Source organism: Vulpes lagopus, chromosome 18 (assembly GCF_018345385.1).
Source record: "Vulpes lagopus strain Blue_001 chromosome 18, ASM1834538v1, whole genome shotgun sequence".
NCBI classification, from domain to species: Eukaryota; Metazoa; Chordata; class Mammalia; order Carnivora; family Canidae; genus Vulpes; species Vulpes lagopus.
The window spans coordinates 26,141,608-26,163,492 of record NC_054841.1 but is presented as its reverse complement, the minus strand read 5'-3'; the positions used below and the strand labels follow the sequence as shown (position 1 = coordinate 26,163,492).

Genomic DNA, 21,885 nt, shown 5'->3' with positions numbered 1-21,885 from the left:
ACTTGTCTGTGGCCCTCAGTGGACTCTTCAGCTTTGTGATTTGTATTCAGTTGCATCTCTAGCACCCAGCACATAGGAGGTACTCCATAGGTTTTAAGTAGGGTCGATACTTACCAAAACCAAAAAGAAAAAAAAAATTATTTTAAAAGAAAGCTGAAAAAAAAAAAAAAGAAAGAAAAGAAAGCTGAAATTCCTCTCTGCCTGGAAAAGCTGTATCTTCAGTGTTTCTAAGGTAAAGCCCCAGTGGAGCCACCTCAGCCCCACCCCAGTGATGGTAAAGACACTGCTGAGCACAATCTGTTTTCCCCCAGAGTTCACCCCTTTGGCTTAGTCCTGAGCTCCTTATGTTTTACAGGCTGCCCCGTGAGGAGATATGTTCTGAGAGAGGTCATTCACGAGATGGATTCTACTTTTTTCTCACTCAGGCCATGGAGAGTAAGCTACTGGTCGGAGGAAAAAATATAGTAGATCACACAAACGAACAGCAGAAAATCCTGGAGCAGAAACGGCAGGAAATCGCAGAGCAGGTATCTCTTCATTCCCTCCTGAGGAGAACGGGCTGGGATGAGGTGCACTAATGCTACAGAGCAAGTATCTCTTGTATTCGAGGCTTTCTTTCTTTGTAAAGATTTTATTTATTTGAGAGAGGGAGAGTGAGCGAGAGAGAGCATGAGCAGGGGGAGAGGCAGAGGGAGAAGCAGGCTACCTGCTGAGCAGGGCGCCCAATGTGAGACTCTGTCATAGGACCCTGAGATCATGACCTGAGTCAAAGGCAGATACTCAACCCACTGGGCCTCCAGGGACCCCTCTTGTATTAGTTTCTTCGGAGGGAATGAAAACGAGGTGTTCAGCCCCTTCCTAGTGAAAGACTGATCTGGAGCACCCAGCCCTGTATTCTTATATAGACACTGTCTCAAGGCAAGCTGATGAATTTTGTGATGTTACTCAGAAACGTCGAGAAAGAGAAATCCAGCAACAGATGGAAAGCAGAGATGAGGAGACCTTGGAACTTAAAGAGACATACAGCTCATTGCAGCAAGAGGTGGACATCAAGACCAAAAAACTCAAGAAGGTATAAAGGAATGAGGCCAGGCAGAGGTGTCTTGTGGCTTGGGGGAAGGGCAGAACTCTGTTGTCGGGAGGGCTGCCCTCCTCACCCACCTCTCCCCTTGGTCCCAGCTCTTCTCCAAGCTTCAGGCTGTGAAGGCAGAGATCCATGACCTCCAAGAGGAGCACATCAAGGAGCGCCAAGAGCTGGAGCAGACTCAGAACGAGCTCACAAGGGAGCTGAAACTCAAGTAAGTTCTGGGCCCTTTGTGGCACCTCCAGCCACTTGCAGGTTTGTTGAGTAAGAAACATGTCTTGAAGACAGGGCCCCTGCCTACTTCTCCCCAACTCATGTTCTGCCGCCTTGTCTGTTTTCTGTTTATTCTGGAGAGAGTCACTTTCTGTCTCCGCATCCCATCTGTTAGGTGAATGACTTCACCAGATGATCTCTAAGTTTCTTTCCACCCTTACCTGCTTGAAGTTTTTAAAGGCTCCAGCCTCTGTTGAGAAGGGGGAATCTTTTATTAACTAGAGTTTTCTGAATGGTATAATGAACACCCACCACCCAGATTCATTATAAACAATCTTTTGTCATTTATCTCTCATAGAAATATTCTAAAACCTCATGTAACAAGAGGTTTAACTAGAGTTTTCTGAATGGTATAATGAACACCCACCACCCAGATTCATTATAAACAATCTTTTGTCATTTATCTCTCATAGAAATATTCTAAAACGTCATGTAACTTCCTGTTATTCTCACTCCTGCATACCTACATACATGATCATGATGCTGTTTTAAAAAAATGCTTTACTGAGGTATAATCACATAGTGTATGATTCACCTATTTTAAAAAATATTTTATTTATTTATGAGAGAGAGAGAGAGGCAGAGACACAGGCAGAGGGAGAAGAAGGCTCCATGCAGGGAGCCTGATGTGGGACTCGATCCCAGGTCTCCAGGATCAGGCCCTGGGCTAAAGGCGGCTTTAAACTGCTGAGCCACTAGGGCTGCCCTGATTCACCTATTTAAATTAGTGTACAAGTCAGGGGACCGCCTGGGTGGCTCAGTTAATCATCCAACTCTTGATTTCGGCTCAGGTCATAATCTCAGGATTGTGAGTTCAAGCCCCGCGTTGGGCTCTGTGCTAGGCATGAAGCCTGCTTAAGATTCTCTCTCCCTCTGCCCCTCCCCTCAACGCCCCCCCCCCAATAAATAAATAAAGAATAAAAGAAAGAATACAAATCATTTTAAAAAATGCATATTTACAGGATTGTAAAATCATCACCACAATCTGATTTTAAAACGTTTTTTGTGTCCCCCTCCCCCTCCAAGGAAATCCTATACCAGTTAGCAGTCATTCCTTATTACTTGCCCCCCTCCAGCCCTAAGTACCTACTAATCTACTTTCTGTCTCTGTAAATTTATATATTCTGAACATTTCATATAAATGGAATCTTATAATCAGTGGCCTTCTATGACTGGTTTCTTTCACTTAACATGATGCTTTCAAGGATCATTCATGTTGTAGCATGTCAGGACTTCATTCTTTTTTATGGCTGAATGATATTGGATTGTATGGATATATCACACATTTTGTTTGTTTATCAGTTTATGGACATTTGAGTTGTTTTCAGTTTTTGGCTATTATGAATAATGCTGTGAACATTCATGTACAAATTTTTATATGAACATGTTTTCATTTTTCTGGGATATATCCCTAGGAGTGGAATTGCTTAAGTCATATGGTAACTCTGTGTTTAACATTTGGAGGAACTGCCAAATGGTTTTCCAGAATGGCTGCATCATTTTCCATTTTCTTTTCTTTTTTCATTTTTCTTTTTTTTTTAAATTTTTTTTTCATTTTCCATTTTCACCACCAATTTTCCCACATCCTGTTGACACTTGTTACTGTCTATCCTTTTTATTATAGCTATCCTAATTGGTGTGAAATAGTATCTCATTGAGGTTTTGATTTACATTTCTCTAATGACTAATGATGTGGAATATCTTTTCATGTGCTCTTTGTCCATTTGCATATCTTCTTTGGAGAAGTGTCTGTTTAAATCCTTTGCCCATTTTAAAGTTGGGTAATTTATTGGGTCTTTTTGTTATTGAGCTGTAAGAGTTCTTCCTATATTCTGGAGACAAGTCCCTTATCAGATATATGATTTGTAGATATTTTCTTGCATTCTATGGGTTGTCTTTTCACTTTATGGTATTTTGTTTGCAGCACAAAAGATTTTAATTCTGATATAGTCCAACTTATCTATATATTTTATTGGTATTGTATCTAAATTTTCCTATTCTGGATATTACATATCAATTTATAATGGAATAGTGTGGCTATTTGTGGCTGGCTTCTTTCACTTAGTATAGTGTTTTCAAGGATCATACATATTGTAGCACATATCAATATTTCATTATTTTTTATGGTTGAATAATATTGTATTGTATGAATGTACCACGTTTTATGTACCCATTCATCAGTTGGTGGAGCTTTGGGTTGTTTGTTTTTAGCTATTATGAATAATAACTGCTGTGAACATTTGTGTACAAGTTTTATTAAGGACTTATGTTTTCAATTCTCTTAGGTCATCTTAGAGTCTTAAAGTTTTAGGTCTTACATTTAGGTCTATGATCCATTTTGAGTTAAGTTTTGTATATAGTGTAAAGTAGGGTTCCAAGTGCATTTTTTTGCATGTGGATATCCAGTTGTCCCAGCACTATTTGTTGAAAGGGTCTTCTCTCATTGTCTTTGCACCCTTCTTTTTTTTTTTTTTTAAGATTTTATTTATTTATTCATGAGAAACAGAGAAACAGAGAGGTAGAGACACAGGCAGAGGGAGAAGCAGGCTCCATGCAGGGAGCCCGACATGGGACTCTATCCCGGGTCTCCAGGATTACGCCCTGGGCCGAAGGTGGCGCTAAACCACTGAGCCACCCAGGCTGCCGTGTCTTTGCACCCTTATTGAGAATCAGTTGATCATAAATGGAAGGGTTTATTTCTGAATTTTCAATATTGTTCCACTGATCTATTTGTTTGTCTTTATGCCAATACTGCACTGTCTTGATTACTATAGCTGTGTAGTAAGTTTGAAATGAGGAGGTATGAGTCCTCCAACTTTGGTATGAGTCCTCCAACAGTTCTTTTTCAAGACTGTTTTTGACTATTTAGGATTTCTTGCATTTCTGTACACATTTTAAGATTGGCTTGTCAATTTCTGTGAAAAAGCCAGCTGGGATATTGATAGGAACTACATTGAATCTATAGATCCATTTAGAGAGTACTATCCTAACAGTTAAGTGTTTTGCTCCATGAATATGGGGTGTCTTATTTATTTAGATCTTCTTTAATTTCTGTTAAGAATGTTTTTAGTTTTCAGTGGATAAGTCGTAAACTTCCTTTGTTAAATATATAGCTAATAATTTTTTTTTTGCTATTGTATATGGAATTGTTTTTCTTTTTTAAAAAATATTATTTAAAAAAATAGATATTATTTATTTATTCATGACAGAGAGAGAGAGAGAGAGAGAGAGGCAGAGACACAGAGACACAGAGGGAGAAGCAGGCTCCATGCAGAGAGCCCGATGTGGGACTTGATCCCGGGTCTCCAGGATCAAGCCCTGGGCTGAAGGCGGCGCTAAACCGCTGAGCCACCCAGGGATCCCTGGAATTGTTTTTCTTTTTTTTTTTATGATAGTCACAGAGAGAGAGAGAGAGAGAGAGAGAGAGAGAGGCAGAGACATAGGCAGAGGGAGAAGCAGGCTCCATGCACTGGGAGCCCGATGTGGGATTCGATCCCGGGTCTCCAGGATCGCATCCTGGGCCAAAGGCAGGCGCCAAACCGCTGCGCCACCCAGGGATCCCTGGAATTGTTTTTCTTAATTTTATCTTCAGAATGTTTACTGCTAGTGTATAGAAATACAATTGATTTTTGTATACACAGTGATATCTTTCCACCTAACAAAACTAACATTGGTTTCTTAGTGTGCTCCCATGCCTTGCGCATATTCAGATTTTATGGGTTTTTTCATATTAATATCTATATAAAGACCACATATTGCATTTGGTTATTATTTCTCTTCAGCTTATTTTAATCTGAAGCAATCCCTTTTCTTTTTATTTTATTATTATTATTTTTTAAATCCCTTTTCTTTTTAAAACTTTTTTCACAGTTGGCTTATTGAAAAGACAGGTCAGACTATAGAAATATCTGAGCCTGAATTTTTTTTTTTTTACTATTTTATTTATTTATTCATGAGAGACAGAGAGAGAGAGAGAGAGAGAGAGAGAGACAGAGAGAGGCAGAGACGCAGGCAGAGGGAGAAGCAGGCTCCATGCAGGGAGCCTGATGTGGGACTTGATCCGAGGTCTCCAAGATCAGGCCCTGGGCTGAAGGCAGCACTAAACTGCTGAGCCACCCAGGTTGCCCTCAGTCTGGATTTTAAATGAAAGCAAGCACTGAAGCACTGGTTCTCAACCTTCGTTGCATACTGAAATTATATGAGGTGTTTTAAAAAGACCTCACCCTGAAGATTCTGACTTAATTTGTCTAGGGCAGTGACCCTTAAACTTTAGCAGGTACCAAATCAACTGAAGGGCCTGTTAAATATATATTGTGGGATGCCATAACCAGAGAGTCTGATTCAGTACATCTGGTATGGAGCCTGAGAATTTGCATTTCTATCAGGTTCCAGTTGTTGCTCCTGTTGGTTCTGTGAACACACTTTGAGAACCAGTGGTCTCGGGATCCCTGGGTGGCGCAGCGGTTTAGCGCCTGCCTTTGGCCCAGGGCGCGATCCTGGAGACCCGGGATCGAATCCCACATCGGGCTCCCGGTGCATGGAGCCTGCTTCTCCCTCTGCCTGTGTCTCTGCCTCTCTCTCTCTCTGTGTGTGACTATCATAAATAAATAAAAATTAAAAAAAAAAAAGAAAGAGAACCAGTGGTCTCTCATGAGGTCTGGACAAGATATTTTTTTAAGTTTGCAAATGATATTAACATGCAGCCTGGCTTAAGAACCGCTGGGTTAATGGTTTCAACCAACAACAATTTGTCTGGAATGATTCTTTCATTAGGGGTGGCAAAATACTGTTTTTCTCCATCAGTCCTTCCACAACTGAGATTTTTCTTTTCTTTTTTAAATGATTTTGTATACCCATGTGGGGCTTGAACTCACAATCCCGAGATCAAGAGTTGTATGACAGGTGCCCCTAGCTGGAATTTTTCTTTAAAGAGCTTTTCAGGGATCCCTGGGTGGCTCAGCAGCTTAGCACCTGCCTTTGGCCCAGGGCGTGATCCTGGAGACCTGGGATCGAGTCCCACGTCGGGCTCCCTGCATGGAGCCTGCTTCTCCCTCTGCCTGTGTCTCTGCCTCTCACTCTCTTTCTGTGTGTCTCTCATGAATAAATAAAAATATTTGAAAGAAAGAAGAAAGAAAGAAAGAAAGAAAGAAAGAAAGAAAGAAAGAAAGAAAGAAAGAAAGAACTTTTCAGAGGAATTCTTTAATGACCAAGTTTTAAATTTGGAAAGAGCTCTTACAATTAAATGTGTCCTCTTTCTAGGTATGTGCACCTAGAAAAACATCAGAACAAAATATGTCAAAATATTAATAATAGCTACCTCTGGTTAGTGAAATTATATGTAGATGTATTTTTCACATTTCCTACTGTATAGATAGGACTTATAAAATCAGGAAAAAACAAATATATGTCATAAAAAATAATTTCTTAAATGTTTCAAATAAAATAAATAGAAAATTCCATCTCTCTGAAATATTTTTCCCCAGGGAAGCCTTTTTCATTTCATTGTTATATCTCTTATTTATATCTTTTGAATAAACAGTGAGTCAGCCTCTTTCTCACGGTCAGTACCCTACACCTCTGTGGTGTGTGTTGTGTATCTTTCCCACGTTAACACCCCTTTGGTATGGTTCTGTCCTGAGGTTTTGAGAGTATGAAGGCAGAGATGTGGCAGGGGACAGTCATCACTATGGAGAGACACAACCCAGTGGGTTCCAGTTTCACTGTTTGCTATGTTCCCCAACACTTCTCAGGCTGAGACTCTTCTCAAGAGTGATCTTTACTCTCAGTGGTCTGAGGGACTGAAATCCACTCAGTCTTGCTCTTTATCCTGGTGATGAGAGTGGGAAGTTTTCTAGCTTGGGCAACAATCCATGGCATCAGAAGAAGGCCGTTTAATTTCTAATCCATTTTCAGTATTTTGGAAGTTCATATGCTGGATTGGCAGTACCAGTGGGCCCCTAGAAGACACTTCTGTTAGCACATGTTCACTCTGGTACAGCGTGAGCCTGGCCACTTGTCTTCAGTCTCTTCACCTCCTCAAGCTGCTCCTCCTTGGGCAGAAGTGACCTCCCTAGAGTTCTAGAGCAGCCCACCATCTGCACCTGTTGTATCTAAGAGGGCTGACTTCTCTATCTCAGGCAGGGACCAGGTATCATTCCTGTCTGTACCCTAGCTGTCTGTCTGATGGTAGGCCCATAGTGCCTGCCCTGTGAGTGTTTGCTGAGTGGCTTGACTCTCATCTAATGACTCCCATGCCTAGGATAGCCAGTACTCCACTTCTGTTCTTTCTCCACCTGTGTCCACTCATGTATGTGTGCTCTTACAGGCATCTTATTATAGAAAACTTCATCCCTTTGGAAGAAAAAAGTAAAATTATGAATAGATCCTTCTTTGATGAAGAGGAAGATCATTGGAAATTACATCCTATAACCAGACTGGAGTAAGTCACCATTGATTTTAAGGTGGGGATGAGGGGGGAAAATGTTGATAAGCTGGACTTAGCCCAAGGGGTATGGTAGGATGGTATTATTAGGTATTGGGAGACTATCACAGTGAATTCACAACCTTTCCCAAGTTCCTGCATTTTTGCCTACTCAGCCGTCAAATGAAGCATGCTAGGCCAAAGGAGGGGCAGTACCCAGACGGGTGTCATATCGTATGGCAATCTGAAACAGCGTGGAGGAGCATTTCCAGTCTGTGTCTGGGTCTTGCTGGAATAACGGGAGAAGGTCGGCCAAGGATGTGGGGGTGGGAACATTAACAGCTCAGCTTTGCGCCTGCCGTCTAAGAACTGGATGAGGACTCTGATCCCTTCCAGTTTAAGAGATGCATGATGTTCACATTGAATAAGAATGTGACTCATACAGAAAATATAAGCAGTTCTTTACCCATTTGCATGGCAGCCCTCAGTCCAGGGAGTTACTAGGTTTAGGTTCTGTTTAAATAGGCTCAGTGTCTTCTGACAGATGGTTCCACAGGACGGTCCTGGGACTATGGAACACACTCCAGCCAGGGCTTTAACCACTGCAGTCCATTTCCAGGAATCAGCAGATGATGAAGCGGCCAGTCTCAGCTGTGGGGTATAAGAGACCATTGAGCCAACACGCAAGAATGTCCATGATGATTCGTCCAGAGGCCCGATATAGGGTGAGAAGATCATCCTTGTGTTTCTCTCCTATCTCTTTTCAAGGAGTTTAGATTTATATAAACCCTCAGGCACCATTCTGCAGAGTTACAGAATTCGTATCTTGACTCTTTCTAGAGGTTCCTGAGGACATTTATATTAACATAACAATTATAACAAAATAAGAAATAAATATACTAAGTAACAAAAAGAACAAATAATTATGAAAAAGAAGGTAAAATAGAATGAGATTTAGAAAATTAGGACTAGGAAAGAGGAGGGTACAAATATACTGTCGATAATGGCTAGTAAACATCAACATGAATCCTGAAAATGGCTCTGTGTGAAGGCTGGAGGGAATGTAGTCATGTAATGACAGGAGGTGGAGATAAGTTAAAGAACTTTGGCTACTTCCATTTAACGGAATGTGGGTCAGTCAGGTTGTTATTTAAAGTGATGTAATTGAGGACTACTGACCCAAACATATTTTACACTAATAATACTGTGCAAGTTTCTACTCATAAGTACTTGCTGTATGCTAGGCATGTACTCAGCACTTTATTGCTTCTCTAATTGAACCTTCCTACCTCCTCTGTGTAGCAGGTCCTATGGCTTAGTAGGTAGCTGGTAAGTGGATGAACCAGGAGACACAATATATTGTTAAGTTATAAAACAATCGGTACTAGACATTTACATACAAAATTTAAAAAGCTGCTGCAAAATATATCAAAATGTGAACTGATTATCTCTGGTTAATGGAAGTGCACTCAGTTTAAATTGCCTTCTTTTTGCTTATCTGTATTTTATTTTATTTATTTTTGTTAAAGATTTTATGTATTTATTTGAGAGAGAGAGAGTGTATGTGCACGAGTGGAGAGGCACGGACAGAGTGAGAGGAAGAAGCCGACTTCCTGCTGAACAGGGACCCCAACTCGGGACTCAATCCCAGGACCCTGAGATCATGACCTGAGCTGAAGGCAGACAGTCAACTGAATGAGCCACTCAGGCGCCTCATCTGTATTTTATATTAGTGGGGAATCTGTGGGTTTGGGGTTTTTTTTTTTTTTTTTTTTTTTGAGGATAGATTCTCATGTGAAACATTTAATGTGTTTTTGAGTCTTCCTTGGCCACCAAAGGAGAGCAGATTGGGATTAATTAGTCCCTCAGGTGCTATTCTTCCTGGTGCTGGGTTATTTAAAATAAAGGAAACAAAGCAAAAAAAAAATCACATTAGGGGGCGCTTTCTGTAGTGGAAGGTGAATAATGTATCAGGGTCCTCAGAAGCATTTTCCTTGAAGTTTCAGAGGGTGCATCTCTTGCCCATTATTTCATGTCTCAAAACAAAAACGTGATTTCAAAGCCTACAAATCAAAATGTGGGGATTTCCAGGGGGCTAACCTGATCCAAAGGTAGAATTTAAAGCAATGGCTCTCAGAAGTTTGTAGCAGTGAACCCGCTCCATTAAGAAAAATTTTAGGCAGGGATCCCTGGGTGGTGCAGCGGTTTGGCGCCTGCCTTTGGCCCGGGGCGCGATCCTGGAGACCCGGGATCGAATCCCACGTCGGGCTCCCGGTGCATGGAGCCTGTTTCTCCCTCTGCCTCTCTCTCTCTCTCTCTGTGACTATCATGAATAAATAAATAAAATCTTTAAAAAAAAAAAAAAAAAAAAAGAAAAGAAAAATTTTAGGCAGCATCTCAATATATAAAATTGATTGATGGAGCCACTCCATCTCTCCACCTTCTCCCTGCAATGACCCTTCTGCCCCCTCTGGACTTGACTGGGTGGGAATTGCTGAAGGAGGAGATGTGTACCATGGCTGTTCTTCCCTCTACTTACTCATCTCAGTATGTAGGAGCCAGGGAAAGGCCCACCACAGGCTATCAAGTGAAGAAATCCAGCCACAAGGCCAGTTATGAGGCAGGGCCCAGTATGATTTATAAAATATGGTTACAAGACACACACTGCCACATGCCTTCCACATATGTACTCCCTACCTGCCTCCTTCCCTTGGCCACCAGAAGGTTCATGAGAACTGCTGTAGGTGGTGAAATGGTCAGTGATTAATATCTTCTTATTTATATCTTTTTGTGTTTTCACATTGACTGCAGTAAGTGGGTTCTACTTATTATTTTCCCCTGCTTATTCCCCTTAGGGTATAATATATGTTCATTGTTTTAAAAAAAAAACCAACACAAAAAACCACTTTTTTAAAAAAGGAAATAGAAGAAAGCCAAGAGAAAAGATAAAAACATCTGTATCCTCACCAGGAAAAAGTTATAAAACCTTGTCACTACAGGCTCTTGGTAGGCTCTGAGTAGCAAGAAATGTGCAATTCTGTTTTTTGGAGGGGGTCAGGACTGCTTGTTCTCTCTGTCTGATCGGAGGCCAGCCTGGCTGGTTATGGCTGTGCTTCTGCAGGCAGAAAACATCGTGCTGTTAGAGCTGGACATGCCCAGCCGGACCACCAGAGACTACGAGGGCCCTGCCATTGCTCCCAAAGTTCAGGCTGCACTGGATGCGGCTCTGCAGGATGAAGATGAGATACAGGTGGACGCATCATCCTTTGAAAGCACTACAAATAAGAAATCCAAGGCCAGGTGAGTGGCTTTTGATGACCTATGGCTATACAGAACATGCTTGAACAAGGACAAATAAAGGTAAAGGTTTGTCAACACTTTACGGAACACACCAGAAAGTATTGCCATGTTACTCCTATGTGTATTCATATATTCCACAAATATTTATGGCTTGGGCATCATGTCAAATCTAATGAACACTGGAATGCTTGATGTGCCCCGGGTCCTATCATGAGGAGTGTATGTTCTGGTGAAATAAAGGACAGCTCTTTGGTCCCTACCAGGTACTAGGCAATTCTAAATGCTTTAAAAAAAATTCTCTTAATGATGTCTACACAAACTTGTAAATATTACCAGTAATCCCATTTTATAGATTGGAAAACTAAGTCAGAATTTTACAAAGTAGCCAAGTTTAAGGAAGTAAGTACAGAGCCAGGGTTCAAACCTACGTGTGTCTAAATCCACAGCCCAGGCTCCGCGCCTTAGTGCTGAATTTACCTCATTTAAATAACCCGTTAAATTATCAAGTACTTAATGTGGTGCTAAATTAGAAACTCTGCCTTATTAAACTTTGGATTAGAAACTTAAGGACAACAAATAGGTGACAACCAAAAATGGAATGCAAACAGTATTTTTTACCAAGTCAGAGAAGATAGTCAAGATCTGATTTAAATGGAAGAACAGTGGCTGAGAAGCAGGTTCCTTCCCTGAGGTGTCATGCCTGGGTTGGCAGGTTGTGTTAGCCATGCACAGAGGATCAGGCTATGCCAGTCTGGTGGTTTTACAGTTGAAAGTATACTGGCTTTCAGGCCACTGAGGAAAGACTAAGGGTACTTGTTGAGAAAGGAACATGATCTGTGTCAGCAACAGAGATGGGACATGACATGTAAACATGTGCTTGACTCTTGCAGGCCTAAAAGCGGAAGGAAGTCGGGATCCTCCTCCTCTTCCTCAGGAACCCCTGCATCTCAGCTTTATCCACAGTCTCGAGGGCTGGTTCCAAAGTAAAGCCAGTTCCTCCTCTCCCAGGGTGTAAATAGCATTTGCCTTCTGAGAGAAGAGACAAGCAAAAACCTGCAGAGAGGACTTCAAGCCCAAACTCAGAACCGTGCCCCTGGGGAGAAGCTATGGCCTCTTTGCAGATTAACCACCATACTCTGGTTGAAGCGTGCTGTCCTAATCTGGCACGCTGCGACTCTGGGAAATGTCCTTTAATTAGCATCTCAGAAATGCATGGGTAAGGTAAAGTGTGCTAGTCGAAGTGGAAAGCAAGAGAATGACCAGTGACCTTGCTTCCCTTCTCCCTTGCCTCCTCTTCTTCCTTCCCTCGCCCTCCCTCCCTCTCCACTCTCCTTTTCTAGCCTGTTCTTTGTGCCAGGCTCCTTTCTTGTTGAACAACGGGGCAGAATCAGGAGTCACCTGAGCAGGACCCACTCTTCGGAGCCTCAGGATAAAATGACAGTGAAGTTGAAAAGTAAAAGCCCTAGAATTGAATAGGTGCTTGTTCCTGTCGGTAGAATGAGAATTCTCATTTGGATCCAAGCCCCCGAGAGGCTTGATTGGCCTTTGGGATCTGCTGAATAAAGAAATGTTTTCCAAGAATGTTGGAAGCAATAGAAACAACATTCCCTTTGCCTCCTTAGAGAGTTCAGGGAAATAGCTTCTTTAAAACCTTAAAACCATGACCATAAAGCCGTAAATCTGTAAGCTGATGCCATGTCCATACACTGTGTCACTTTACTCTTCATTTGTCACCATCTTTTCCCTTGCAGACATCCTCTGAGTGTCCCTGCCTAGGCCCATCCTCTGCCCCCAGAGCATGCTTAGTTGTGGGCCTGTTTTATGAGAAAAGAGACTGGCTCTGCTTTCTTTGATGGGACAAGAGTCAGGGGAATGAGACATACAGTGGCACTTTTGAATTCCCCATTTTGTTCCCTGTTTGCATGAGGGTGATTAGGCAGTGCAGAGACAGAGACGTGGGACTTGGGGGCGGTGGGAGAGGAAGATATAATGAATGAGAGCGAAGGAGTCCTGTCTGCCTTCAGCAGAGCACTCACCTGAGGTTAGATCTGTGGCTCCCTGTGGGCAGAGCCAAACATGGTGGCCAGAAGTGGCCGCACCATTGAACAAGCTCAGAGGAGAGAGTTAGGAATTCCCATTTACATACACTAGTTTGGTTCATAAGTTTTAGTTCTTTGTATTATTGAAATTCAGAGCTTCATTTTATGTTGGTCGTTAGGTGAATGTTGCTCACTTTTCCTCCCCTAGAGAAACTCATAAGTGTGTGGGTGTGCAAGCACAATGGTGCCTGTGTTTTTTGAGTGTCCGTGTGTGTCTGGAAGAGAGAGACCAAGGACTTGCCCAGTGTTAGAAATACACTAACGTGCAGTTTTGCCTTTGTCTGTATTAAAGGCCCACTGAATGACTGATCCAGGCTAGAAGTGCTCCCATGTGAGTGTCTGAGTCCATGAGCCAAGCCTGAGGGGACAGTACGAGTCCCTAGGTCTGCCATACTGGCGCACCTTGCTGGCACGGTGCCTCAGGAAGGTGGCGACTCAGTTGGGCCTTGAGTTATAGTTTAACTCCGCTGCTGAGTTCCCAGGGCACATTTCTGGATCAGAACCCATGGGAAAGAGGGGGTACCAAGTGCAATGTCTTAGCATTCTACAAATGGAGATCTGGCGTCTGGCAGCTTATCTCCTTTTTAGTTACCATTCTTTCTGAAACCCAGAGCCCTTTTCAGCAATTCCCAGAGCATAATGGAGCCTTCCCTCATCTTTCTTGGGATCAAACCCTGCTTCTTATTTATTAAGAACTTACCTGCTTGAACAGGAACCAAATGATGAGGTGGATAGTCTGAAATGATTATCTGCCAGTTACACCTGCCTCTTGCACCACATTCCCTCAAAGCTAGTCTGAATTCCATAGGCTGAAAATATTCATCTAGCAAATCAGAACTGAACACTGCAGATAACACCATACCTTAATACCGATGTCTCAAGGTGGCTATTCTGAGCAAGGGTGGTTGAGTGACCGTGGAACTTTTCTAAGGGCAGAAAGAGAATGCCAAGTGGGCAGGCAGGGTTATTAAAACAGGCTTGCCTTATACACAGCTGTGTTCGTCCAGCAGTCCGTGAGAGCAGATAAACAGCTGTGAGGAGGTGGAGCTGTCCGTCCCCAAGCAGTCTCTGGTGCTTTTCTTCTCTCAAAATGGATCCGATAAATATTTGAGTAGAGCAGACAGGAGTATGGCTTACTGCTACCAGAAAGCTGCTGCTTTGGGCTCTGAATTGAGCCAAATGTGTAGAGGATCGACCTGGTTTTCATGTCTGTAGTCACGCTAGAATGTTCCAAGCCATCTGAGGGTCTTCACGCAGGAGCAGCCAGCAAAGTCTGGAAACAAGTCTGAACAGGCTCTAAGAAGATCACCTGGGAGAAGGAGTTTGAGACTGTGTGTGCAACCTTCATCGAGCCCCTTTTTGCTCTGATCAATAAGAATGTATGTATCTGGCTTCATATTCTAAAGTCACCTGTCTCCCAGATCCCTGGATTCAGACCCCAAGGCCACAAATCCTAGGCATGAAGCACTTTCTTAAGACTCTGACCTAATGTTGGATTGTTCCCCATTGAATGCCTGCATGCTGCTTGAATTGTACCACCCACACCTCCATGACCAAGGGCGTCAGAGAGTTCTGCAGTTCAGGCCTAGGCCACTCTCTGCTTTTCCTGTCTGACTCTTGTAAGTCCTCCCTCACTGGATGTAGAATTGTTGCCAAGTTTTTGAGAAGTGTTGATTCCCTGTTAACATGGGGTATCAGTTCTGCCTCACATTTCCCACTTACAGTCGAGGCTCATTGCAAACAACACCTTGGGCCATCTCAACACCATCCGTGGATGAAAATGGGGCTATTAATATACACTCTAAAAGCCATAATCAAAATGCTCAGAGGGAACTGGATAAGGACAGTGGGCCTGGCTGTTGTCTACTGCGCATGGTTTTGTCTGGTACTGTTTGGAAATCTGCCACCTTCTCCCCGCCCTTGTTATTTTGAATGAAATGCTTTTGAGGTTATTTATGAAAGGAGTGATCCTGGGGCAGGCAGGAGGCAGTGGGCTTTATGGCTCTTTGGAGTTACTATTGAGCTTGACCTTCTCTTTGGCTACTTTTAGACAAAGAATATGCCAATACTTGGGGCTCTAAGTTTTACAGTTGATATTTATTTGTATCATCTCTTTGTCTAGGAATGTAAAAGTGATTCTAAACTAAGATGTGTAATAAAAATCAATCAGATTTATTGTACCTACAAAAAGGTGTCCTCATAAATGACTAACACTTTTGAAAATGACATGCCAGTGGCTGACATGTGCCACTTTCTTTAAACATTTAAATTTTTCTAGTGAAAGGAGGGTGGGAGTGGAAAATGAAGACTGAGTTGGGATGCTGGCATTAAAAAAAATAGCAATAAGGTAAAGGGACATAAAATGAAGGGTGACAAAGGCTTTTCATGTGTTTCTGTGGGGGTTCCTGAGATAGGCCTGGGCAGCCGGCAGTGGCATTTTTTTGAACTTTTGTGTTTTGGGTTCAAAATTTCTTTAAGTTCATTCCATATTATACTTTAAGATGTGTCCCTTTTTTTTTTTAACGAAAAAATATTTTATGCTATTTACCATCAGGTAAAAAAAGAAATACCAGAAATGGGCCACAGGTTGTTCTTGTGATCTCTCATATGCTTTGGCCTATTGGACAATACTCCTGGAGATTTGAGAAAAAGGGGCACAGACTCTAGCCTCTGAGCTGGGTTTGAGTTCTGATTGTGTTTGCCTTCTAGCTAGGTGACTGTGAGGAATTTAATTTACCACTCTGAACTTTGGTGTCTTTGCTTATAAAATGATGTAGTAATCCCCATTTTGCAGGGCCATCGTGAAGATTAGCAATGCATTTAAAGAAACAGCCCACAAGTTTGTGGACTATAGCAGTCATTTAAAAATGTGGTTATTAAAAAAAAATGTGGTTATTGTAACATGGCCCTGTGTTCAGAAGACACTATGAATAGTTTGTATCCCAAGAAACTAGAAGCTGCCCCTGGGCATATCATGTTTAGAAAATCCTAGGCCTTTACAGAAAAGCTGCTAACCATTTAACAAATATATGTTAAGTTCCTACTATATGCCACACTGTTCTGGGCACTGGGTATAGAGATGTGAGCAATATTGTCTTGGTACCTGGCCACACGGAGCTTGCACTTTAATGAGGAAGGAGGCAGCATGTTAACAAAATGCACACAAGTGTACAATCACAAATTATGACAGATACCATGAAATGGTATTGTAGCATTTTATAGGAGACTAATAGGGTCCTACTTGGGATTGGGTGGGTAAGTAAGGGAATGGCTTTCTAAAGAAATGGCATTTACAGTGAGATCTAAAGGATGAGAGATTTGGGGGACCTGGCTGGCTCAGTTGGTAGAACATATGACTCTTGATCTCAGGGTTGTGAGTTCAGACCCCACTTTGGGTGTAGAACTCATTTTTAAAAAAAACAAAACAAAAAAAGGGGCTTAGTTGGTTAAACATCAGCCTTTGGCTTGGGTTGCGATCCTGGGGTATTGGGATCGAGCCCTACATCAGGCTCTCACTCAGTGGGGAGTCTGTTTCTCCCCCTGCTTATACTCTCTCTCTCTCAAATAAAATCTTTAAAAACTAAACAAAGAGTATGAGAAATTAGCTGGGTAAGAGAGGAGAGGGAAGGAGTCTGTGAAGGTCTTGAAGCAGAATTTCACAGGAAGGCATCTCTAGTCCTTTTTACCCTCACTACAGGGAAGCATGGAGAACTATTCAGGAAAAAATGATAGCACAGGACTTAAAAAACAACAACAACAACAACAACACCAAACCAACAAATTTAAAGAGCATGGAAAGGATAGCATCCTATGTGACTTAGGCAAAGGATTTTTAATTGTGTTTCTTTATAAGTCGCCTTCAAACTATATGTAATGTTCTCATAACCTCCTTTCTTTCAAAAAGAGTTAAAAACCATAGCTTGGCTTAGCCTAAATAATTATTAATGTCGAATAATTCAAAATCCATTAGCCAGGGGATCCCCGGGTGGCTCAGTGGTTTGGTGACTGCCTTCAGCCTGGGGCTTGATCCCGGAGTCCCGGGATCAAGTCCCACGTCGGGCTCCCTGCATAGAGCCTGCTTCTCCCTCTGCCTGTGTCTCTGCCTTTTTCTCTCTCTGTCTCTCATGAATGAATAAATAAAATCTTAAAAAAAAAAATCCATTAGCCAGAAAGCCAGAGTTCAAAATGTGATTTGAAAAATTCTGAGTGTGTTCTTGAAAGTGACAGAAATCTGGATAGGCCAGAGGCTAACTCATAAGGGAGGCATAGGGCAGGGCAGCTGGGTAACTTGGAAACTCCTGTGACTCACCAAGTTGTCTTCTCATCTGCTGGGTTCTTTAAAACAAAAGAGATCGAAAAACTACACAAACCTTGTGTGGTTCAATAAGAAATGTGTTTGGTCTTTGTCCCTGAAGAGCTTCTACAACCCTTGGAATTTGAGTGACAGAGGTGATAGGAGGATCTTTTGGTATTCCCAACAAAGCCCTTTCAATTCTGCCTGAACCTATGCTACAGAATGACTCTTGGTGGGTCCCTAGATGGCTTCTAAATGGGGGGGCTGGTGGCCAGAGCAACAAATCTTGGGAGTAGAGGGTTGGAATTTTCAGCCCCACCTGCTGACCTCCTGGGAGGGGGGGGAGGAGCTGGATTGAGTTAATTACCAACAGGCAATGATTTAATCAGTTGTGCCTATGTAATGAAGTCTCTGTAGAAGCCCCTAAATGATGGGGGTTCTAAGAGCTTTCAGGCTGGTGCACACATAGGGGTGCTGGGAGGGTGGCACATCCGAAGACAGCATGGAGGCTCCACACCCCTCCCCCATACCCTGCACTGTGTGTCACTTCCATTTGACTCTTGTTGAGTTGTATCCTTTATAATAAATTGATAATAGTAGCTAAAACACTCTTCTGAGTTCTATGAGCTGTTCTAGCAATTCTTGAACTTGAGGAGTGGGTGGTAGGAACCCTTGAGTTATAGCCAGTTTATAGTTGGATGGAAGTACAAGTGGCAGCCTGGGACTTTGAGCTGGCATCTGCAGTGGGACAATCTCATGGGACTGAGCCCTTAACTTGTGGAGTCTGTGCTGAATCTGGGTAGGGTCAGAATTACAGGACACCCAGCTGGTGTCTGGAGAATCAAAGATTTGGTTGTTGAGGAAAAAAACTATATGTTTGGTTGTCAGAGAGTTCTGAATAATAAGAGCAGTTGACCTTGGAAATTGTATTTTGGGGCAGCCCGGTGGTGCAGCGGTTTAGCGCCGCCTGCAGCCCGGGGTGTGATCCTGGAGACCCGGGATCGAGTCCCACGTCGGGCTCCCTGCATGGAGCCTGCTTCTCTCTCTGCCTGTGTCTCTGCCTCTCTTTCGCTCTCTCTGAATAAATAAATAAATAAATCTTAAAAAAAAAAAAAAAGAAATTGTATTTTGAACTTCACGCTAATGTCTTAAGTCTTGGGCGTATGATTTTGGCAAGCTTTCTTGTACTAGAGTTGTCCTCTGAAGTTTACCCTGAGAATCTGGTCTCCAAGGGCCATGTGGTAGTCACATCTGTCAACTGGGTTGTCAGTAGCATTTGTCAAGGACGTAACTGTAGCTCTTGCAGCTGCTTCTGTTTTGACCTCTGTTTCTATCACCCGAATTGTGGTTAACCATCACCGGGTGCTTCAGTTAGGTGAGCCAACTGGGGACTTGCTTTTGGAGCCGGAGAATGGGCAGAGAGAGGTTGCTCACCCACTTCTCTGGGGGCAGTGTAGCCCTCAGGAACTTGTTGAATGCCTGTTTTGCACCAGGTGTCTTGCTCTGCACTGGAGATGGGGAGGAATAGAATGTACTCAGGCTGAATTGTTCTTCGAGGAAACAATTCAGTGATTAGGACCTACAAGATGCCGCCTCCTCTCCTCACGCTGCTCTCCCAGCCCTTTGCGGCTGGAGCCACACAGCACTCCTTTTGGTTCCTTGGTTATGCTAACTGCTTTCATGCCTTGGCACCTTCATATGCACTGTGTCCTCTTTCTGGAAACTTCTCCCCACTCTTTGGTGGGCTACCTCCTACTCATCCATCAGGTACTAGTTTAATGTAACCTCTTCTAAGAAACCTCCAAGCATCCATTCTGGTTCCCCCCACCCCTCCACCTGACTGTGGTATCCTCTTAGCCCTTTTCCCAATTTATGATTATATATATATATATATATATATATATATATATATATATATATATATATATATATATTTGCTTTCCTCTCCCCTGCCAAACAGTAAGTTCTCTAAAGGTATGTCCTGTAGTCTTCTCCAAGTTTGGCACTTACATGAATGAGTTGGATGGTTAGATGGGTGCTGACACCTATAGCTAAGAACAGTGTTTTCTGACAGAGGGAGGGGTGAGGTGCCACTCCAGGAAGGAGAGGTAGAGCAAGGCTTTACAAGGGAGACAGCATTTGAGCTGTGCTCTGTGAAAAGGGGGATGGTTCTACTACCTGGGAAGCAGGGGAGGAGCATGCCAAACAAAGGGAACAACATGAAGGAGCTCTTGGGGGAGTTCTGGTGATTGGGGAATCAGAAAGTAATGGGAATGAGAATAACTGGGCTGGGAAGAGTCATGGCACAGCCTGAAGATAGCGAGCCTTCAAAGGCTGTGTGTGTGTGTGTGTGTGTGTGAGAGAGAGAGAGAGAGAGAGAGAGAGAAACATGGCCCTATTTACACTTGGGTATGTTCTTCTTAAGCCAGCCTCATATGCTATTATTTCTCTTTGAGATAACAGAAAGCAATTTCACTAAGTGCTGCCTTAAGTTTGCCTGCTGTTCACACAGGTTTTTCTGGACTCAGCTGGCAAATTCCATTTTGCAGGGAGCTTTCCCTGGCACAGCTCACTACCCAAGGAATTCCAAGAAGCACTTGAACTTTATTTCAGGGTCTTAGTTTCCTAGGAATGGGGCTGAGGCATTTGTCAATGCAGTGGGCTGGAAGGTGGCTCCTCTGCTGCCTTTGGGAAGAGAGAAATTAAATTGCTGTTGATTTGGAAATTTCTCTTTGTTCAGTCAACAAAAGATTTAAGTATGCTGTTCAATTCTGCGCGAGGTATTGTGCTAAGGTCCAGCTAAGGACCTTGCCTTTCCGGAGCTCCCAGTCTGGTAGGGAATTACTGCCATTCACAAATAAGTCCAGTGCAAGATTGTCAGTGGCCCCTCTGACGGGGTATAGAGAAGGTCACAAATTTGAGCAAAGAATGTGTCAAACACGGTGATCTATCTCTTTGCTGGATTATCCGAGGGGCCAAGAGAGAAGCCAAAGCTTTGGCATTAATGTATTTGCTTTTTTAAATATCTGCTGGGTTCTAGGCATTGTTCTAGTCCTAGGGTTCCAGGATGAAGCCCTGTACCCAGGAATGTCACATTCTAGTGATGGAGGCAAATGGTTAACAAAGAAGTATGTGTTGGGGCACCTGGCTGGGTCAGTCAGTAGAGCACGTTTTGATCTCGGGGTGGTGAGTTCAAGCCCCATATTGAGGGTAGAGTTTACTTAAACAAAAAGGAAGTATGTGTTATGTTGTATGTTGGGTGGTCAGAAGTGCTCGGAAGGAAAACAAGGCAGGTCAGGGGTGAGAGTGCCAAGCTATGGGAGGTGGGAGCTGGTTTAGATTGGGAAGCCAGGGAAGGCTTCTCTGTAATGGTGACATGCTACATTTGAGCACAGCCCAGGATGAAATTAGGGAGTAAGCATGTGGGTGTCTGGTATCTGGAGGAAGAATATTCCAGGGAAAAGAACCATAGTATAGAGAAGAACCACTGGAGGTGGGAATGTGTTTGGGGACAGCAAGGAGGCAAGAGTGGCTGGTGGGCAGTGAGTTTGCAAAGGTGGCCAGGGGCCAACTCTGAACTGTAAGGGAATTTTATTTTTAGACCATTGGAGGCTTTTAAGCAAAAGAGGGGAATCTGACGGGAAAGCTTTAAACAGATCTCTCTGGTAGCTCTGTGGAGAACAGAGATAGAGCGCAAGGGGCAAGGCGAGAGGACTGCTTAAGGGGAGGGGGTGCAGTAAGTTGGGGAGCCCTGACTTGGACCAGGTGCTGTAAGAGGAGAGAAGTGGGTGCCTCAGGTGTTGATGTCTGCTAACGGGATGTGAGAAGCGAGAGAACTAGAAGAGGCAGCAGTGCTACCAGTGGTTCCAGGGTGTTTGATCTGAAGTCAGTGGAAATTCCACCACTGCCACTTCCTCCTGTGTGTCCTCCTCTCTTTCGAAATAAAGAGCTAGATTAAGATATAACTCACCACACTGTTCACCCATTTAAAGTGTATAATTCTCTGGTTCTTAGTGTATTCACTGAGCTGTGCAACTATCACCACCATCAATTTTAAAACATTTTCATCACCCCAAAAAATTGCCATTAGCAGCCACTCCACATTTGCTCCCAACTGCAGAGCATCAGGCAGCCACTGATCTGTGTTCTGTCTGGGTCTGGCTCTTTTAGGGTCTCAGGACCCCAGTTTGTTCATCTATAACTTCACAGGGCAATTGTGAGGTTTACAAGAGAACATGAAGACACACATGAGAGCATGCCTTACAGGCCACACAGACCAGCCCTGACCTTGATGAGTGCTTTGGGGTGGCTCATCCCCCCCACCCCCCTGCTGCTCTTGGTCCATCACCTTACTGAGGCAGTATGGGCAGTGGTGAACAGTGTAGGCACTGGACCCTCACCGCTGGATTATGAA

General features: G+C 43.2%; 1 protein-coding gene across 2 annotated transcripts in view; it reads left to right on the top strand.

Moving 5' to 3' along the window:
- Nucleotides 1-15,361, top strand: part of KIF3B (kinesin family member 3B) — a 45,038-nt gene extending 29,677 nt beyond the window's left edge. For both annotated transcript variants that reach the window (XM_041733197.1, XM_041733196.1), the window contains exons 3-9: nucleotides 426-527; nucleotides 950-1,072; nucleotides 1,180-1,298; nucleotides 7,683-7,796; nucleotides 8,398-8,503; nucleotides 10,900-11,078; nucleotides 11,969-15,361. In XM_041733197.1, coding sequence (XP_041589131.1) covers nucleotides 426-527; nucleotides 950-1,072; nucleotides 1,180-1,298; nucleotides 7,683-7,796; nucleotides 8,398-8,503; nucleotides 10,900-11,078; nucleotides 11,969-12,065 — 840 coding nt within the window. In that variant the 3' untranslated portion in view covers nucleotides 12,066-15,361. The remainder of the gene's footprint in view (nucleotides 1-425; nucleotides 528-949; nucleotides 1,073-1,179; nucleotides 1,299-7,682; nucleotides 7,797-8,397; nucleotides 8,504-10,899; nucleotides 11,079-11,968) is intronic.
- The last annotated feature ends 6,524 nt before the right edge of the window (nucleotides 15,362-21,885 follow it).